The sequence below is a fragment of the Chaetura pelagica genome, unplaced genomic scaffold, assembly GCF_000747805.2.
Source record: "Chaetura pelagica isolate M959 unplaced genomic scaffold, ChaPel_1.0 scaffold147, whole genome shotgun sequence".
Classification (NCBI taxonomy): Eukaryota; Metazoa; Chordata; class Aves; order Apodiformes; family Apodidae; genus Chaetura; species Chaetura pelagica.
Window position 1 is genome coordinate 5,405,173 of NW_009954194.1, and position 17,386 is coordinate 5,422,558.

General features: G+C 36.1%; 1 protein-coding gene across 1 annotated transcript in view; it reads left to right on the forward strand.

Annotated features, from left to right (window-relative positions):
- The window catches only part of SORCS2 (sortilin-related VPS10 domain containing receptor 2), a 505,634-nt gene that overhangs the window by 448,802 nt on the left and 39,446 nt on the right, over positions 1-17,386 (forward strand). Inside the window, exons 13-14 of the mRNA XM_010003145.1 lie at positions 4,893-4,984; positions 5,650-5,757. Coding sequence (XP_010001447.1) covers positions 4,893-4,984; positions 5,650-5,757 — 200 coding nt within the window. The remainder of the gene's footprint in view (positions 1-4,892; positions 4,985-5,649; positions 5,758-17,386) is intronic.

Genomic DNA, 17,386 nt, shown 5'->3' on the forward strand with positions numbered 1-17,386 from the left:
TAAGCTTAAACTTTGTTCTTCATTTAAACTGAGAAAGCATGAAGAGATATTTAAAAAACCCACAGGAAACCTTTGAATTACTTCTAGTATGGTTTAATAAATTCTGGAACTACAAACACCAAAGCACTGGAACAGGCCATCCAGGGAAGTCACCATAGCTGGATGTGTTTTAAAGTTATGCAGACACGGTGCATAGGGGCATGGTATAGCAGTGAACTTGGTAGAGTTAGGCTAATGGTTGGACTTGATCATCTTAAAGGTCTTTTTAAACCTAAACGATTCTGTGATTCTATTAAAAAAAAGAACAGTCATGTAGTAGCTGAAATTACATCTGAATTCTTGATGACTACTGCTTCCAACACATAATGTCAGTTTAAGGATTAACCTTGGTTATGTATTTTTTCCTAAATTGCTCTGTCTCAGCAGTGCTTAATCACAGGGATTTTTCTTTCTCTTTGTATATAGCAACAACACACAAAATTATCTGGAATCTACATATAATGTATATGCAGGAGAAAAACAAAAATGCCTTCAAAGAACCAATATGTGTCAAAACCCCGTGTAATTTCAGTTAAAATAGTGTTTAAGTGTACAACTGAAATAATTTATTTTTTTAATTTTCTGAGAATGAGTGTGCAAATATTCTCAGTAGTGCTACTGAGCTAGAGGACTTTGATATTAAAGAGGAACACAGAGACAGTTTCTTATATTGCTATTATAGGGTGCCATTAATACTTGCCAAAGCAAGTTTTTAAAAGAAATACATTATTTTTGTCATTATAATGCCCTTAGAATTTAAAAAAACCTCTTATTTCCTTCTTGAAATCCAGCATATGATAAATAGGTGTTTAAATACAAAAGCCCTCTAGGATTTACTGTGGGTATAGTGTTGTCTAATACTTCACAGAGGCCTCTCTAATAATTTATTGTCACCATATGCCAAAGTTCTTTAGTTTTTCTGGGGTGAAAAGTGAAAAGAATTAAAGAGACCAAGTTCATATTTTTGCTGCTTTTTATTTGAGACACCGAGGCAAATGAAATGTGATGAAATTTGACCTTAAGATGACAATTCATGCTGTAAAACCAACCATGAGCTGATCAGTCATTATGACAGTTGAAATGAAAAATACCATTGCTAGCTTTATTTTCATAAACCTGCTACAAAGCCTTTGAAAGAGATTACTCAGTCTTAATATATGTGATCAAAAAGAAAATGTAGATTATTGTGTGTGTTTTATGGCCTCACTGCTCATGATCAAACAGTTGTTCCAGAGGCAAGCAGTGCATTTCCTTTCTCTGTTGGAGTTCATACAACAAAAGATAAGGCTTCAGTCAGATGATGTGGGAATTATTTAGACAGTAAATTACAGGTTTTCTGAGCTGGCATAAAGAGAGCAAAGCTCATGTTTTGGCACAACTCTTCAGGTGGGTTTAAGTCATTGACTTGGAAACTTTATGGTTGTCAATATTGAGTGCCTGTCACCTTTCTTACACAACACACATCATCTTATAGAACTATCTACAGACCAGAGGAGCAGCAATCTGTGCTTGTGTAGAGTGACATAACAATGGAGAAAAGTAAATATAAGACTTAGGAGAAAAGGCAGTTAAAGGAATTAAATAAAAGCTTTCCTGAAATAATAGCAGTATTGCTTCATAGGGATATAGGACTGGGAGGAAGAACAAAGATCATGTAATTCAACCATGGACTCTGAGACAACATTAAACAAACTAGGAACAATTCTAACAGAGGTTTGCCAGACCTATTTATTAATCCACTGTAATAGATTCTGCAGTTTGGCTCTATGGGGCTTCACCATTCTTCATAGATTTTTCTGAATATTTAACATAAGCTGGCCATGCTTTTTGCTACTATTCATATAATTTCATAAATTGGGCAAGGTAAGTTGATTTCTTCTTGTCTTTGGAGAGGAGTGGTTTTGTATCACCTTTGAATAACTTTTCAGATGTTGAAAGATTTTTAACATGTCTACGCAGAATATAGGGATTTCTCCTTTGGAAAAAAGCAAACTGAAATCCACTGATTTTCTTGCTGGATTGAATTTCTAAAGTGCTTTTCCTTTTTGTTGCTCATTGATTGGACTATCTAATATGATGACCCTCTCCTGAAGCATGGTAAAATGGATTGAAAGGTTACAATATTTATCAATAATACACAGATTTAAATTCTTGCCCTTAATGTCTTGACATTACTGGTACTTCATTTCAGAAGATTTCTCCTTTTTGCCCTAGTATCACATTGCTGATTCAAATTCAGTTTGTGTTACAACGCTGTGCTTGCAATAGGACAGACTAAGAGAAAGTTATGGCTTTGAAGGGAAATGGCTTAAATAAAAAGGAAAAATCAGGAACAAAAGAACTTTAATATTTGATCTGCTACCAAAGTATCTGGTGTAGCAACAAAATGCTCTATTAGGCTAATGAGGTTACACAGAAGGTCTGTTGTATATCTAGGAACTGATCTAGATCTCTGAAGCTTTAGTTCAGTGCTTTGTTGGAGTTTTCTTCCTTTATGTCAAATCCTTTTGTTACAAAACAATTTGGAAGACCTTTGTTTAAGCAAGACTACTTGTTTTATTTCTGTAGACATCTTACAAGATGGATGAAAACACCTTTAAGCACAACAGTAAAGGCTGCAGTCCCAGCCTCCCATTCCTGGGAAGGTCCAGCTGCCTTGTTCTGTGTAGGAAAACTTCTGTTTCCAGATTTAAATTTAGAAATATGGAGAAGCATTTTCAGTTACTTTTCAAACTTGAATATCTCAGAGTAAAATTGCATGGCATATGTTTCTCTGGGATCTTATGAAGATGTTTTCATTGATTTCATGAAGCTCTTCTAATTTTTCCTAACAGATATCTTGGTCTGAAATAACTGCTGAGGTTGTTGGGATAGATACAGGAACAAACATGGAGAGTAGAGGAAGGCGAGAGAGAGAGAAAAGTTGACATTTCAATTATAAAGCACATAACATTCTCCAAAATTACAAAAAAAAGGAAAAAAAAAGTAGGAACAGGTTATAGACAATCTAGTTGTTTAGTGGCTGGCTACTAGTAAGGATCATAGTACATTTATTACCTGACTTAAGTTAGTGGACAGACATGTATCAGCATTCATGGCTGAACATAATTATGCCTTGTTCCTGGGTTCAAACCAGCTCTGAGACTGGGACCACCTTTGTCTAAACCCTTTGCAAACTGTTTGTCTTGGTTTTGTTTCTAGCAAGTAGAGACAAATATTTACTTTTGTGCGGAACTCCACAGACACGAAGTCCTAATTCTTTTCAATATGCTAAGGATGAAGAGTTGCTTCCATAGGGAATTACATACATTTTGGTTATTTAATGTTTGAAATGTGTACAAGAGAAGATAAAGATGGCATTAATATGCCTGTAATGTGTCTGCTGTGCCTTATAATGTGTTAAAGCTGAGGCACTAAAAAGATGCATGAGGAAGCTCTGTGGTGCTTTTCTGGGAAAACCTAATTTGGATAAAGTGATGCGATACTAGTTTCCTTTATCTTCAGTATGATGCTGAAGCTTTTGGAGACCTTGTATCCCAGCATATGCTGTTTCATTTTGATTTGAGCAAAAGTTCAAACAAAGTTTAGAGGAAGATCAAAACTCTGCTTGCTTGTCTGACTCCAGCTGATCTCATCCTTTTGAAGTGCATCTAAAATTAATGTCTGTCCTTTAGCAAATTCTGTTCTGAAACATGCAGCTGTGTGGAACAAGTAGATAGGACTGTAAATGCCCCATATCAAGGTTTTGCCTGTAAATTGGCAACACTGAAAAACTGATCAGACACTTGAAGCCCAAGGATTCCCATAAAATATGCTCTTACCAGATGAGAGGAATGCTGAATTCTTAACCCAAATTAAATGCTTACTATTTTTGAAGTAATTGTCAACATGTCGTAAGATCCTTTCCCCCCACTCTGAGCTAATCTTGCTAATAAATCCTCTAAATGAAGCATTAGTATTACCAAAAAAAAGAAGCATTTCGTATTTTAAGTATTTTTTTCATTCACAAGGCAAAGTTAAACTACCCTATTTGTTTTTCCCCCTTGCTTTGTCAAAGTCTGTAAGAGGCTGCATCTGTGTGCAGTAACTTTCGTTTTATCACCTGTTTTTATAAAAATAGCTCTCAGGCTAAAATAGTGAGTAAAACCTGACTTAAAACAGATTTCAGATGTAAAAAAAAGGCAAAATACCTGTTCAGTTAGTTTAGTACTGCTGATGACCTCTAGAAAATGCATGAAAATAATTTAGGAAATGAATCCTTTACACCATTAAATCAATATTACATCTATTTTGCTGCAGAACTCAGAGCTGATCTGTTTGAGCATGCCAGACGTTTGAATTAAATTGATCATTGACACTGGAAATGCAGAAAACATGCTTGCACCAATTATTTCCAGTTCTGTAAAGTCTGGAGAACATTTGAGAAAGTCAAGGACCAGGAGTACTTTTCCTTTTTTTTTTTTTTTTTTTAACTTACACTACAAAGCATTTTATTCTGCAAGATACACAGAATATGGGAAATACTAAAGCAAGGTGGTTAGGTCACTTGGTGATATACAATAGGAAGGAACGCAGAACGCATGGTGTGAGAAATATAAGCTTGGGCTAAAATCATTTTAGACAGTTTAATCTGACTGTGATTTGAACCTGAACATTTTCTGATTCACCTGCTTAGCTTTCTTTTATTTTACACCTGGGAGAAATACAAGAGTTAAGCTGACTTTTATGTCTTTTTCAATTTGAACTGTGGACATAGTAAAACATGTAAGTTTTTTAATCCTCATTTGCTTGCACATTTTATTTCTGCTGGTTTGTATGTTTGCTTAGCTGGTCTTTTTTTGTCTGACTTGTAGGTCTTTGAAGAAGAGCATCACATCTTGTACCTGGACCATGGTGGAGTTATTGTGGCCATCAAAGACACGTCTATCCCTCTGAAAATACTCAAGTAATCTGACAGTCAATTTGAGTAGAGCTATTGTGTATTTGAGACCTCAGGCAAAGTTCAGGTTTTAAGATGAGCATTTTGATGTGATCATGTATGAAATGCAGGTGGTATCAGCTTAATTTAACTTTCATTAAGTTAACAAAATGCAACTGGATGTTTTTTCAAAGATTATGTCATGGTGCTGAAGGTACCATGACATAATGCATTAATCATAATAACATTTTCTTGCATCAGTGGAGATATTTTTGCGTACAAGGCTGCCCTGGAACTCTCCAAACCCTTTTCATCATGTTATCATCTGGTTTGCACCAGCAGGATGTGGCAATGATGCTCAACCTATGAGAAATTAGAAAGAATTAACTTGCTCTTGAACCTACAAGGTAGCAAAATATTTTATTGACAGACCTTGGTGTTTATCTGCCTGAGAACTTCCATTTTTGTGGCAAATTTATTATACATCTTCAAAAAGACATGTGAGCCCCTCGATATGTTTATGAGAAAAAAAATCACATTAATATGTTATACTGTCCAGGCATTTTGGATTTTGGTTACCATAAATCCTGCACTTTACAAGTGAAGGGATTTTATATTTTTTAATTTTAACAAATGATTTCTGTTATGTATAAAAATAGTTGTAAATGAAAACTATTTCTGCTTTTTCACAGGTTCAGCATAGATGAGGGCCAGACTTGGAGTACACATAATTTTACCAGTACTTCAGTCTTTGTAGATGGATTACTCAGTGAGCCTGGAGATGAGACACTGGTCATGACGTAAGCTTCTTGTTTCATCTCTTCTTTTTTTTTTTTTTTTTCTTTTTTTTTTTCTTTTTTTTCAGGGCTCTCTCTGCTTATGCACTTGAGCATATTTTTAATAGTGTATATGTGAGTTAGTCCTGGAGTCAGTGACTTTAGCCTCTTGCAGTCACACAGGCTCTTACACTGGTGTCCAAACAGCCCTAATATGCAGCCGCCTGCTGTTGAAGTTATGTGGGTGTATTATTTCAGACTGTAAGGATGAATTTTTGTTTATATGAAATGTTGCAAAGATGCCATGAGAGAGAGTGGGATAACAGCACTGCAAATACAAATCTGAGAAACGCAGGAAAAAAACCGACTATTTCCTGCATTTTTCCTGTTTTCTATGAATTCTTAGACAGACTTCAACTATGTTGAATATCTATCCTGTCTTCTTGTGAAAATTGTCTTTGTGGTGTAGATGACTATATTGTTGTTGTCCTACTAACTACCACTGCAGTACTTTTTGTGCTAAAGATACACATTTTAAATCTTTGCAGTGATTGAGACAGATGCTCTGAATAGAGTTAAAAATAACCAAATTCTGCAACTCAGACCTCTCTTTATCTGCCTTTTTCTAAAGGACCACGTACATCTGGATCTGAGCTGCACCTTTTGCTCCATCTCTGTGAGAAATGCTAATATTTTATAAGCGTCTGAGAGTAAACAACACTGGTCTAATTAGGAGGAAAGGCACATGCTGACTGCAGCAGGAAAGGGAATTGAATTCCAATGTGCACGTTGTTAACGTGTGCTTCTATCTGAACAGCTTGTGTGAGCCTTTATATTTGAGTTCAATGTGTTCATGACAAGTTGTTTTTTTTCTAGGAGTTGCACATAGAGCTGCCTTTGATATGTACCCATAGAATTTTCCCCAGGAAAAAAAAATAAATAGCCCAGTGTAGAGTTGTGTAACAGATCCTCAGCAAAAGAGAAATTCCCCCCCAATGTACTTAAAAGCATTGCACCAAGTTCATAAAGATGTTCTGTGCAGGAGTGAATTTAGCCTGTTAGTTTTCTTGCTCCACTGTCCCGTGTCTCCTCTGTTATCCGTGTATGACCTGAGAAGAACAGTGTTACGTCACCTCCTTCCCCTTTTCTCAAGCATAGGGGATTTTTATGGTATATACCAAATGGAGATATTTGTGCCTCTGAATGAAGGATTTCCATTGATTTAGTGGAAGTAGAGGGATCAAATGCTTACCCTATACTATACTTGCTGGCAGATAAAAGCATATGTGATGACTATATGTTCTGTTTGGGTTTTTTATTAAGTATCATTAAAAACTGTGATTTTTGTGAAGATGTACTTAAATATCCAGCTGAATAGGATAAAGACGTAGAATAAAATGATAACTTTCTGAAATAATCTATCTGAAATATACAAAGTTGTAACTAGATTTTGTACCTGAGCCCGGATTGACAAAAAAGCAAAATATTATTTTTATGTTTCTGAGGGCAAAAGAGGAGTCTGACTCCAGCATCTCAGTGCCAGGCTTGTAGGATCTTACCTTTCAGTTATATCTACTGAAGACTGAGGACATCAAACACTGTCACTAACTGACCCTGAAAAGACTTGTAGCCTTCCTACCACACTCTAGAGATAATGGGAAGAGTAAACTTACAATATGTTTACTTCTTGCCATTACATCAGCTTCCTTGTCCCTCCTACTGCTTCTTATTGGGTTTTACCGTTAGGGTGATGTTGTTTGCCCAGTGGTGCTCTCTCTGAGTAACATCAAGATGTTTTATCATTATGTCTGCCTTAGGTCATTTTCTCTCAACTTCACGCTTGTAGAGTTGCTGGGCATGGCTTAATCTGCAGTGGGTTGTTGCTTTTGAGAAATGTCATCCACTGATACATGCTCCCTGGAAAAAAAAAAAAAAAAAAATCAACTATGCCATCTTTCCCATTTTGTTAGATAAAAACTGGTGTTTCTTCTGGATAGATCATTGTAACTTGTGTCTGGTAATGGGAATAAATTAACAGTGTCTTTAACCCTGAAGAATTGCTAAATCCATTACTAACGACCTAGTCTGACATTTTTTACTTGTACAGGAATTTAATTTTCTCCATTTGAAAGGGAGTTTGCTTGTGTAAGGACTTTGAGTAAAAAATCCGATGTCAAAATCTGCATAAATTAGCAGAGATAACATAATTCTGAAGTGGAAAGGTAATAACTGGAAAAGTGTGCAGCAAAACTGTGGAACACACTGGTTTTTTTAAAGCTTCTAGACTACACTCACAGAAGAATCGAATAATATTTTACTTGTATGGAAAGCAACTGTTACTATGGGGTAAAATCCTCATTCCACTGAAGCAAGCTTAGGGATTTCCTTCAAAGTGTTTAATTTTTATTTAAAAAAATAATCCAAAAAATGTTGTCTGGAAAAGACATTAAGGGACACCGTAATACTGTGTTTAAGAGAGATTTCTCATTCTCCACCATGGTAACTGGAACACTGACCTAATTCTTAAGGGACTTCCATTTGAATTCCTGTTCCGACCTAACTTATCCAAAATGAAGTGGGTCTGGAAAATGTTACTGAAGAAACAGGGGAATGTGAACCTGGTTGCCTCAAGTCTTCATTTCAGAAAGTTTTGTGTTTTTTCCAAGACAGAGAAAAAAACAAATGTTGACTTGTCAAAAGTTTTCATAAACTGAGTTGTCATCTGCCAGTTAACATTAATCTAAATCATTCATTCAAATCCTCTACAGTATTCAAAATATGTGCACTCAAATGCCAAGGAAAATATGTTGTATTCCATTGTGCTCTGCGATAGATCTAGTTAAGGTTTTTAGGAGTTTTAAGCAGCAAAGTGTTCAGAAATTTTAGGAAACTCATTTTGTAAAGAAATCAATTTCTAAAAGACCTAGTTAAGAGTTTTAGGAGAGATAAGCAATAAAGTATTAATAATATTTAGGAAACTCATTCTGTGTAAAAGTTCCTAAATGTGCTCAAATCCATCATTTATTGCAAAATGAATAAGCACGGTTTGCTAAGAAATGTCCTCACCTAATCGATATATATTCAACAAACCAGTCCATGGTCTAGTAGGCTTTATTTTGTTCTAAATTCTTTAAGAATGAAAGTTACTGCAACCCATTGTTAACAATGTACTATATTTGGGAAAAATTACTTAACAACACTGCATTGAGTGATGGCCTAACTCAGTGGAAAAAGAATTTTTTGTGTGTCTGAAATACTGATATTCCTCTTCAAAGGAAGTAGTTCATTTAATGAAAGTTTCATAACTGCTAAAAGGACATCTAAATCACAGTTCAGCTTGTGGGAGTGTTTCCCAAACCAGGTTATTTAGATGGTGGTATCAACACACAAAACCCATGGTACTGTGGGCCATGTCCCCTTTTAAAAGGCCAACTAGCGGTTATATAAAAGGACTACTTTTCTTTACGCCAGGTAGAATCAAAATATTCCTTAGGGATGACTGTATTTTTTTCAAGAGGAATTTTTTTTCTAAGGTCTCCTAGAGATGCTGCTGGGAACTTTATGACAACTCTGAACTGCAGAACTTCGGCATCTGTGTCTTGTTCTCTTGCAAGTCCATTGCTGCATTCCTGTTGGGTTCCCAGGTGATAATAGAAGTAAGCAAATAGTCTAATTTAAGCTTAATCAAAGCAAGGTGGATAAGATACTGGCAGGTGTTAGATATTAGGAAGAACTGTCTGGTTTTTGCAACTGTCAGTTCTGCTAGGAATGTCAACCTCAGCTTTAACAACACAAATAACCCAACATTACATGTAGTCTGTGAGGCTTATTGTGGTGCCACATACAGCAGCACACTACCTGTCTTGTTTGAGTATCTTAGTTGTTGGAGGTCCTTCTCTGTGTTGTTAATTCTTCGCTACTGACTTTCTCATACTGCAACTCTTAAAAAAGGTGCATAAATGGTAAAGCCACAATATGTAAGAGAATCAACTGCTTTCCAAAGGTAAATTTGAGGTTTTGTTTGCAACTAGTTAGTCTCTTCTTTTAGAAGCATCACTCAGTTATTAAGCGATTGTTCTGCTCTCTGTATAACGAGGAACTTATCTGTGAGTAGATGGGAGAAACATAGAAATACAGGAAGAGAATTATGCCCTTGTTGAAAGAGGATTGAAAAAGCAAACTGGTTAATGTATTTCAATTTAATCTAGATGTCAGCTAATCCTGAGGTACAGATGCTTGTTTAGTGGCAAGTCTAATGTTTTTGCTGCCACCTACACAGACACAGACAATAGAAGAACAAGTCAATGCATTGTAATGGCACTGTCAACCTCTGGTCTTAGATCCAAGACCATGGGACTGCCCCATCTTCCCCTCTGCTCAGAAGAAATCCTGTGTGTAAAGCTGTTTTTCCTTTTCTTTCCATAAAGATGTCATAACATATTCAGAAGCGTTTGAACTTTCATGCCTTTGGTGTCTTGGTATAGCCCATATTTAGTACATTTTAAGTGCTGACCTGGGAATGTATTTGAATAAGAGGATCTGAAAGGTTAGGCATCAATGTGTTGTAAGAATCTTTTATTATCTTGCCTCTATTTAAAGGAGGAGAGGAGGATATAGAATGGGTGATGTGACCTTTTTTTTCTGGGAGTCATAGTGTAATTTTGAGCCCCTGTCACTGAGTGAGCACCTGTGGCTGTGGGGCTCTCGCTTCTCTTTCAGAGAGACAGTTCCCATTTTAGTTTCTAGTTGTAAGAAATGGTAATGATGAGGTAGACATTGGAAACTTTGGACAACAATAAAATAATTCAAAAAATTTAATTAAATTTTGGTGGTGCCTTGAAATCCCTTTTGCTGTAGTTTGCTCTCAGAATGAAGGAGCTGCAAGTTAGGTGATCATAAGCTATTTACTCTGGCTTTGTCAGGTGAAGTCTGAATGAAGAATTTCCTACCCGTGATCTGATTTTTAACTGTAAGTAGGAAAAAAAACAGCTAATGAATTCACTAAAACTTTTGTAAGTATTCAAAATGAATTTGATCTTTAAGTAAGATGGTAGCAGAGAGCTGAATGGTGCAAAGCTATCTTTTACGTCATATGTTTCTCCTTAAATTAATCAATTGTGTTCACTGTCCCCCTTCTATTTGCTTCTAAGCAAAGCATCAGGCTAGGCATTAAATCTGCAGTTTTTTCCCAAACAGCTTACATGTTAAAAGAGTGTTCTTGGACACGAATCTACCAAATAGATGGAAAAAAATTTTTGAGGTAATTTACGCACATCATGAAACTGCTGAACTTCTGGATAAATAGGAACACTCTTATCCTGCCCCTTCCCAGTGCTTCTGTGAACCTAACTATTAATTTCCATTCTTTTTCTCAAAAAGAGCTGAAATCAAGATCTTTTGGCATAAAAGAATGATTGGCAATTATTATTTTGGGGGCAGGAAACAATGAAAAAACATATTTTGGTTCAATTTCAACTAAATTGTTTCCTCCTCTCATTTTTCACTTTGGCAACCAAAAGAAAGGTTTGGAAACCAAAAGGAAAGGAATAAAAAAAAGAAAAAAAAAAAAAAAAAAGAAAAGAAAAGATGAAAACTACTCTTCTCTTTAAGACATTAAGTATATGCATGTGTTGTAGTTTAAGACACTGAAACCATAAATGTTTCTGCGTATTTGCACATGTTCTGTTGTGTAAACAAGCACTGTTTATCTGCAGTTGCTTTGTGAAGTCTGGTGTCTACTTTTGCGCATGGAAGCATTCATCATTCTGTAGTTGTAATTTAGGAAGGCCAGTGAAAATGTGACCTCTGTTAAGTTCTTTTGGGAAATTAGAAAAATATGCAGAATTAGAACCTTGATATATAACAGACTGCAGCTTGAATTTTACATTACTTTCATCAATTTTACTAGTATGAACCCTTTAACTTATCTAATTTTTCTTAATTTTACAGTGTTGTAAAGGAAGAAATAGCACTGTTAGAAGAAAGCATGTCTATAGTTATTCATCTGTCATTTTATTTTTTAAAATAGTAGGCTTTAAATAGCACTGTAGACATAGTCATGGCTAACCTGCTCTTCTGAACCTTATCACCTTGAAAATCTTTCCTTAAAAATGTTACTGCTTCTGTGAGTCAAAAGCACTACCTGTTGGCAGTGGTTGCACTAAAGATAAAGTGCATCCTTCTGCTCCACAACTTTAACACTATTCCCTCAGCTTGGGAGTTTCTTTACAGATTTTGGCTTGGGGAGGTCATGTGTTTTGCTCTATGTTCAAAGGCACTGTAATAATATGAACAAAAATAGGCAAAACAAAAGATTGTCACGTTTGCTTTTTCACTTATAACGTCATCATTTGGAGTAAAGGTCTAAATAAAGAATAGAGTTTGTTGATCTTACCATAAATTGACAGGAAACTCCTAACACACAGTTCCTTTTAGGCAAAAGACAGCTGAGAGTTGCTGCTGTTTAATGTAAATGGCCTCTGATATCTAATGAACTGTAAAGTGGATTAAGTATTAAATCTGAAATTGTAATTGTGTTATTAAAATAATGAGGGAGGTGTGCTTATTTTAACTGTACAGAAAGTTCACTGACTATTGTGTTTGCTACTTATATGATTTACTACAGGAAAGGAAGGCTTGTATGGGGAACAAGTTCTAAATACCGCTTTTTAGTAGAGCTCTGTGACTGCTTCTATTTAAACAAATACTTGCCAAGAGACAGACTGAAAGTTGTTAAAATAATTAACTAGCATCTGGTTTCCTCTCCCAGCTTGATCACATGCTAACTGTTGGATTTTGGGGTTTAGATCCACAAAGAATTTCAGGTACCTATACCTTGGATATCTTTGCCCAGAATAGATTAGATGTGTTATCTGAGATAGAGCCACTGTGATTGCCCACATCACCTGTATGTGTGGTCCTCAGCTGACTTTGATTCAATCCTGGGTTTTATTGTTGGTAGTTTTCTTAGTTTGTAGCCAACATGGCTAACAGCTGAAAGTTAAACCACCATTATGTTACAGAAAGTTGCTTGAGGTGTGTCCTAATCTATATAGCATTAAAGCCATGATATACAACAATGTAGCTAAAATCCATCAGCTCCTACAAAGAGTGTTTTGATACTGTGAAACCCTATGAACAAACTCCTGAAGAACACGGCAAAAAAGCTGGAGAGGAAGGCAAAGCGTAGTGGTTATACAAAGATGTCTATGACATGTGAGATGGGCAGTGTGTTGTTAAAATTTGGCTTGTTTCTCCCAAATGAAGCCATGGAAGCAGAATGTTTACCTGCTAAGTCTTTGGGAGTCTCCAGCATCAGCACCACAGTAGCTTCAGTCAGGTGGTTTGCAAGTGACACAGACAGCCAGCGAGACAGCTATTACTGTTCATCTGAAGTAAGAACATCTATTGAATAGATGCTCCTTTGTACTGAATAGGAATGTGAATTTACTGGAAGAGATGATAATTGCATATAATTTCTGTTAAATTAGCTCCCCCTGATTATGGGCCTTATCAGGAACAGAAATAACCAACAATCTTCCAGCAAATAGTTTAAATGAGTTAGCTTAAAAACTACATTAAACTGTCTTAGCTATCAAATGATGTAATCAAATTTAAAAAATGATGTGCTCGTAAATGAACTAGGAACAAATGTACAAAGTTGTTATGGCAACTGAAACACTGAAGTTAAAATTATGGAACCCAAATTCTAGAAAATAAAAGTTAATTAATTTCCAAGGTAATTGGAATTTCTCTAAAAAATTATTTGTCGAAGGATCATCTTTCATAGTTTCAATAGAGTTGATTTGATGACTTGCTAATGAAATATAATTAATCACAAGGAAGGTTTTAGTACCTTATGAATTACTGTCATCTTGGTATTTAACTTCTAATCATCAGTTACACTTGCTGCACTGTTCCAGTTTTTTCCATTCATATGATTTTATTGGACATATATATTTTGCACCTGAGCAATTAGATTGTGATTGCTGTTATGTATGGCTTTATTGTAGCTCATATTTTTGTCTAGTCCATTGAATACTACTTAATACAATGCCATACATTTTTTAATATTCTAGTGATATTTGGTAGTACATTTAAGTGAGCTCTTCTGATGTGTCTGTAAAACCCTGCCCTCAACAGGGCAACGTGTTACTGCAGCAACAGCATTAATAATCGTGAGGTCAGGTTTTCAAACTGTTTGCTAAGCTTGGGTGCAGGTAAGATCCTGGATTCCTTCGGAAGTTTGCCCCAGGAATTCCAAAGTCATATGGATGCATTTTTCATGGGGTTTGTGGCTGTTCTGAGACACTTCTGCGGATTTTAGGACTTTTACTTACCCCAGAGATTGTGATATCAGTGGTGCAGTTACTGTGCTCTGTCAGAACATGGCTATCAGTCTGTAGAATCAGAGCAGCCATAATACAAATAAGGCTATTTTGTTGGTTTGGAGCTTTTTTTTTTTTTTTTTTGCAAGACATTGGACACAGGCAGGGAAGTTATTTCTGTTTTTTGCTAAAAATCCATGGGGGAGAAGCTTTTAGTTTGCCCATTGAAAGCAATGCCTTTGCTATATAAATACATAGTTTACATGTAGCCTTTGTAATCTTCCAGTAGAATTTGCATAATTACTACAAAAATTTCTACAATTTGTATAAAATTATGTTGAACTGTGCAATTTCTCAAAAGTTTATATTATCTAGCTCTAATTGTAATGTTTCACTAACTTCTCCCTCCAATAAGGAAGACTAAACAACCTCCATATCTAGTACCATTAGCACTACAGAATCACCTAATGTTTGAAGTTGGAAGGGACCTCTGGAGGTCATCTGGTCCAACTCCCCTGCTCAAGTAGTGCTACCTAGAGACAGTAACCCAGGACTGTATCCAGATGACTTTTGAGTATTGCCAAGGATGGACACTCCACAACTTCCCTAGCAACCCCTGACAGTCCTTGATCACACAGTAAAATAAAAGTATTTCCTGATGTTTGGAGGGACCCTCCTGTGTTCCAGTTTGTGCCCATTGCTTCTTGTCCTGTCTCTGGACATCACTTAAAAGCAGCCTGGCTAGATCTTCCTTGCACTCTTCCTTCAGGTATTTATACACAATGATAAAATCCCCCTGAGCCTTCTCCAGGATGAACAGCCCCAGCTCTCTCAGTCTTTCCTCATAGGGGAGATGGTCCAGCTTCTTCATCATCTCTGTGGCCCCTTTGTTGGAATCCCTCCAGTCTGTCCATGTCATTCTCATATGGGGGAGTCCATGTATGACCTCACCAGTGCTGAGGAGAAGGAATTAGAGAATTGTGCAGCTGTATCTTTTTAAATGTATTGATCCTTTTCCTTCCTCTTTTTTGCTCTTCTTGCAGATCTTTTTGAAGACAAGTGTTCAATCTATAACAAGATTCTGAAAACATTTTTTTTGTATTTCTCAGCTTTATCTTTTCCAGATAAAAACCCAATTCTTCCAGTCTTTCTTGACTGGTTATGTTTTCTAAGCAGCTTATGAATCATCCTTGCCCTTCTTCAAATTAATTTTTAGTGGTGTGTAAATATGCACGTAACATCCAAAATTAGACACTATTCTTCCAGAGACTCAGTGCCAAGTTTATCAAAATAATTATCTCCATGGGTTTTTTTTCCAATTCTGAATACAACCTATAATTAGTCTTTCTTCTTTTGCAGCAATATTGCATTCTTGTTTAAATTCCCCAGAATTCCACAAGACATTTTTTCAGTGTTTGAAAGTTATTCTCTATTTTGGTTTTGCACCTTTGTTGTGGTTAGCTTCCCACACACACACCTTTTTTTCTTTTTTTTTTCCTAGGAGCACTCTTTGTAATTGGAGTATTTCATCATGTTGCTTTCTCACCATTGCTTGCATTAGTCAGTGTCTACACTCTTCCTTTTGTGTTATCCTCAAAATTTTGTTTGTTTATTATTTGACCACCTGGGTGCTAATGAAAATAATGACTGTGGACCCATCATATCTTTGCAATACATCTCTCAAAATATTTCCCTATTTGGTGACTACTCTTTGAAAATAGATTCTTCTAATTGGATGTTCCTGTCCCTTGTTACGATGATTTTATCTGCACTGGTGTTTTCTTTTTGACAGTGAGACAATGTCAGGTAGAACTGTGTAACAGTTTTAACAAAGGTCAAAATATGCTACGTTTCCTCCATTCCTTTATCCTCTAAGCCAGTTACCCTGCAAAAGAAGGAAATGACATTACTTTGACATGATTTTGTTTTGACAAATCCATGGTGGCTGTTGTTTTATTGTTCTAATTATCTCCAAGGTGCATATAAGTGGATAGTTTCATAGTTTGTTTGGTATCTTTGTGGATATAAAATAATTATTCCGTAACTCCCCAGAGCTCTGTTTTTTTGGTTTTTATATATGGTTATGTACACACGTGTGTGTAGGCAAAATTTTTCCCTTTCCATAGTCATCTGGAATCACCTTCATCCTCCATGCAGTCTCAAAGATGATTATGAAGAGTTCAGAGATTTTGTTTTATACTTTTGTGAGAATTTCATTAGTCTGTTCTGCATTGAACTCAACCATCTACTCTCTTCTCCTTCCCTGACTAATATGCCTGAGATGGCTAACATGAGTGAAGAAAATTTCACTTATTCTGTAGAATATACTTTTCTTGAGTAGGAGCACTTGGCTCCTTGCACTGGAACATATTTGTAGATAAATAAGTTAATAAAATAAATTTGTGAAGTATTGTGGTGTCTGAAGAAGCTTTTACAGAGATGGGTATCTGTGTAAGCACATGGTAAATTCTGTCTTATGTTAGTACATTGTATGGAGAAACAAAGATTAAAAAAAAATTAAAATATAGGTATTTAGCATACAAAAGAGACTTCATGCCTGTCAGCAGAGCTGGTCACATTGAAGCAGGCATTGTGGAAAAAGCATGAGACCACCTAAGTAGTCACTTTATTGTGTATGTAACTACAAGTGAATAAGATTATAAGGTGACAGCAGCTCTCAGGATCGAGCTGAACCAGAAAAAGGGACCAAACTTGTAGGTCTTGATGCAAGACAGTCTTCTTGCTGAGAGCAGCAGGACCACACACCTATCTGCATATACAGCCAGTGGACTGAGCCACGTTTTTTTGTTTTTGTGTATTGTAACTACCTCTGAGCCATTGGCAAATTGAAGAGGAAAGAAAGTTAGATGATCCAAGTCTCTTAATCCCAGAGTCTTACTAAGACATGGGTAAGATCTACAAATTAAATGCACATGTTTCTGTTTAATTAAGGGCACTTCTGATGGTGAAGTTTCCTGTTAGTATGGATTGTTTGGTCATTATAATGTGGGTAGTATGAACAGTAATCTATAGATGCCTAAATCTCTGTGCTGTGGCTGAGAAGCAAAGACACCAGAAAGAAAAGGTGGAAGTCACTGTGCATCTTTAGTTTCTGCAACTATTTTTCTGCCTCTTTAGTAGACTTCAGAGCTCTGCATCCATCAACCAAGGTGGAGGCTTAGCGTGATGATTTTGCCCCTGTGCTGCAGACAATCCACCATTTCCTCACTTCTAGTCTACCCTAGTTCCACTTTGAACCTGGTGTTCAGGACAAGAGAAATTACTGTTCACAGCAGAATGTTTTTAACAAAACTGTACCATTCCTG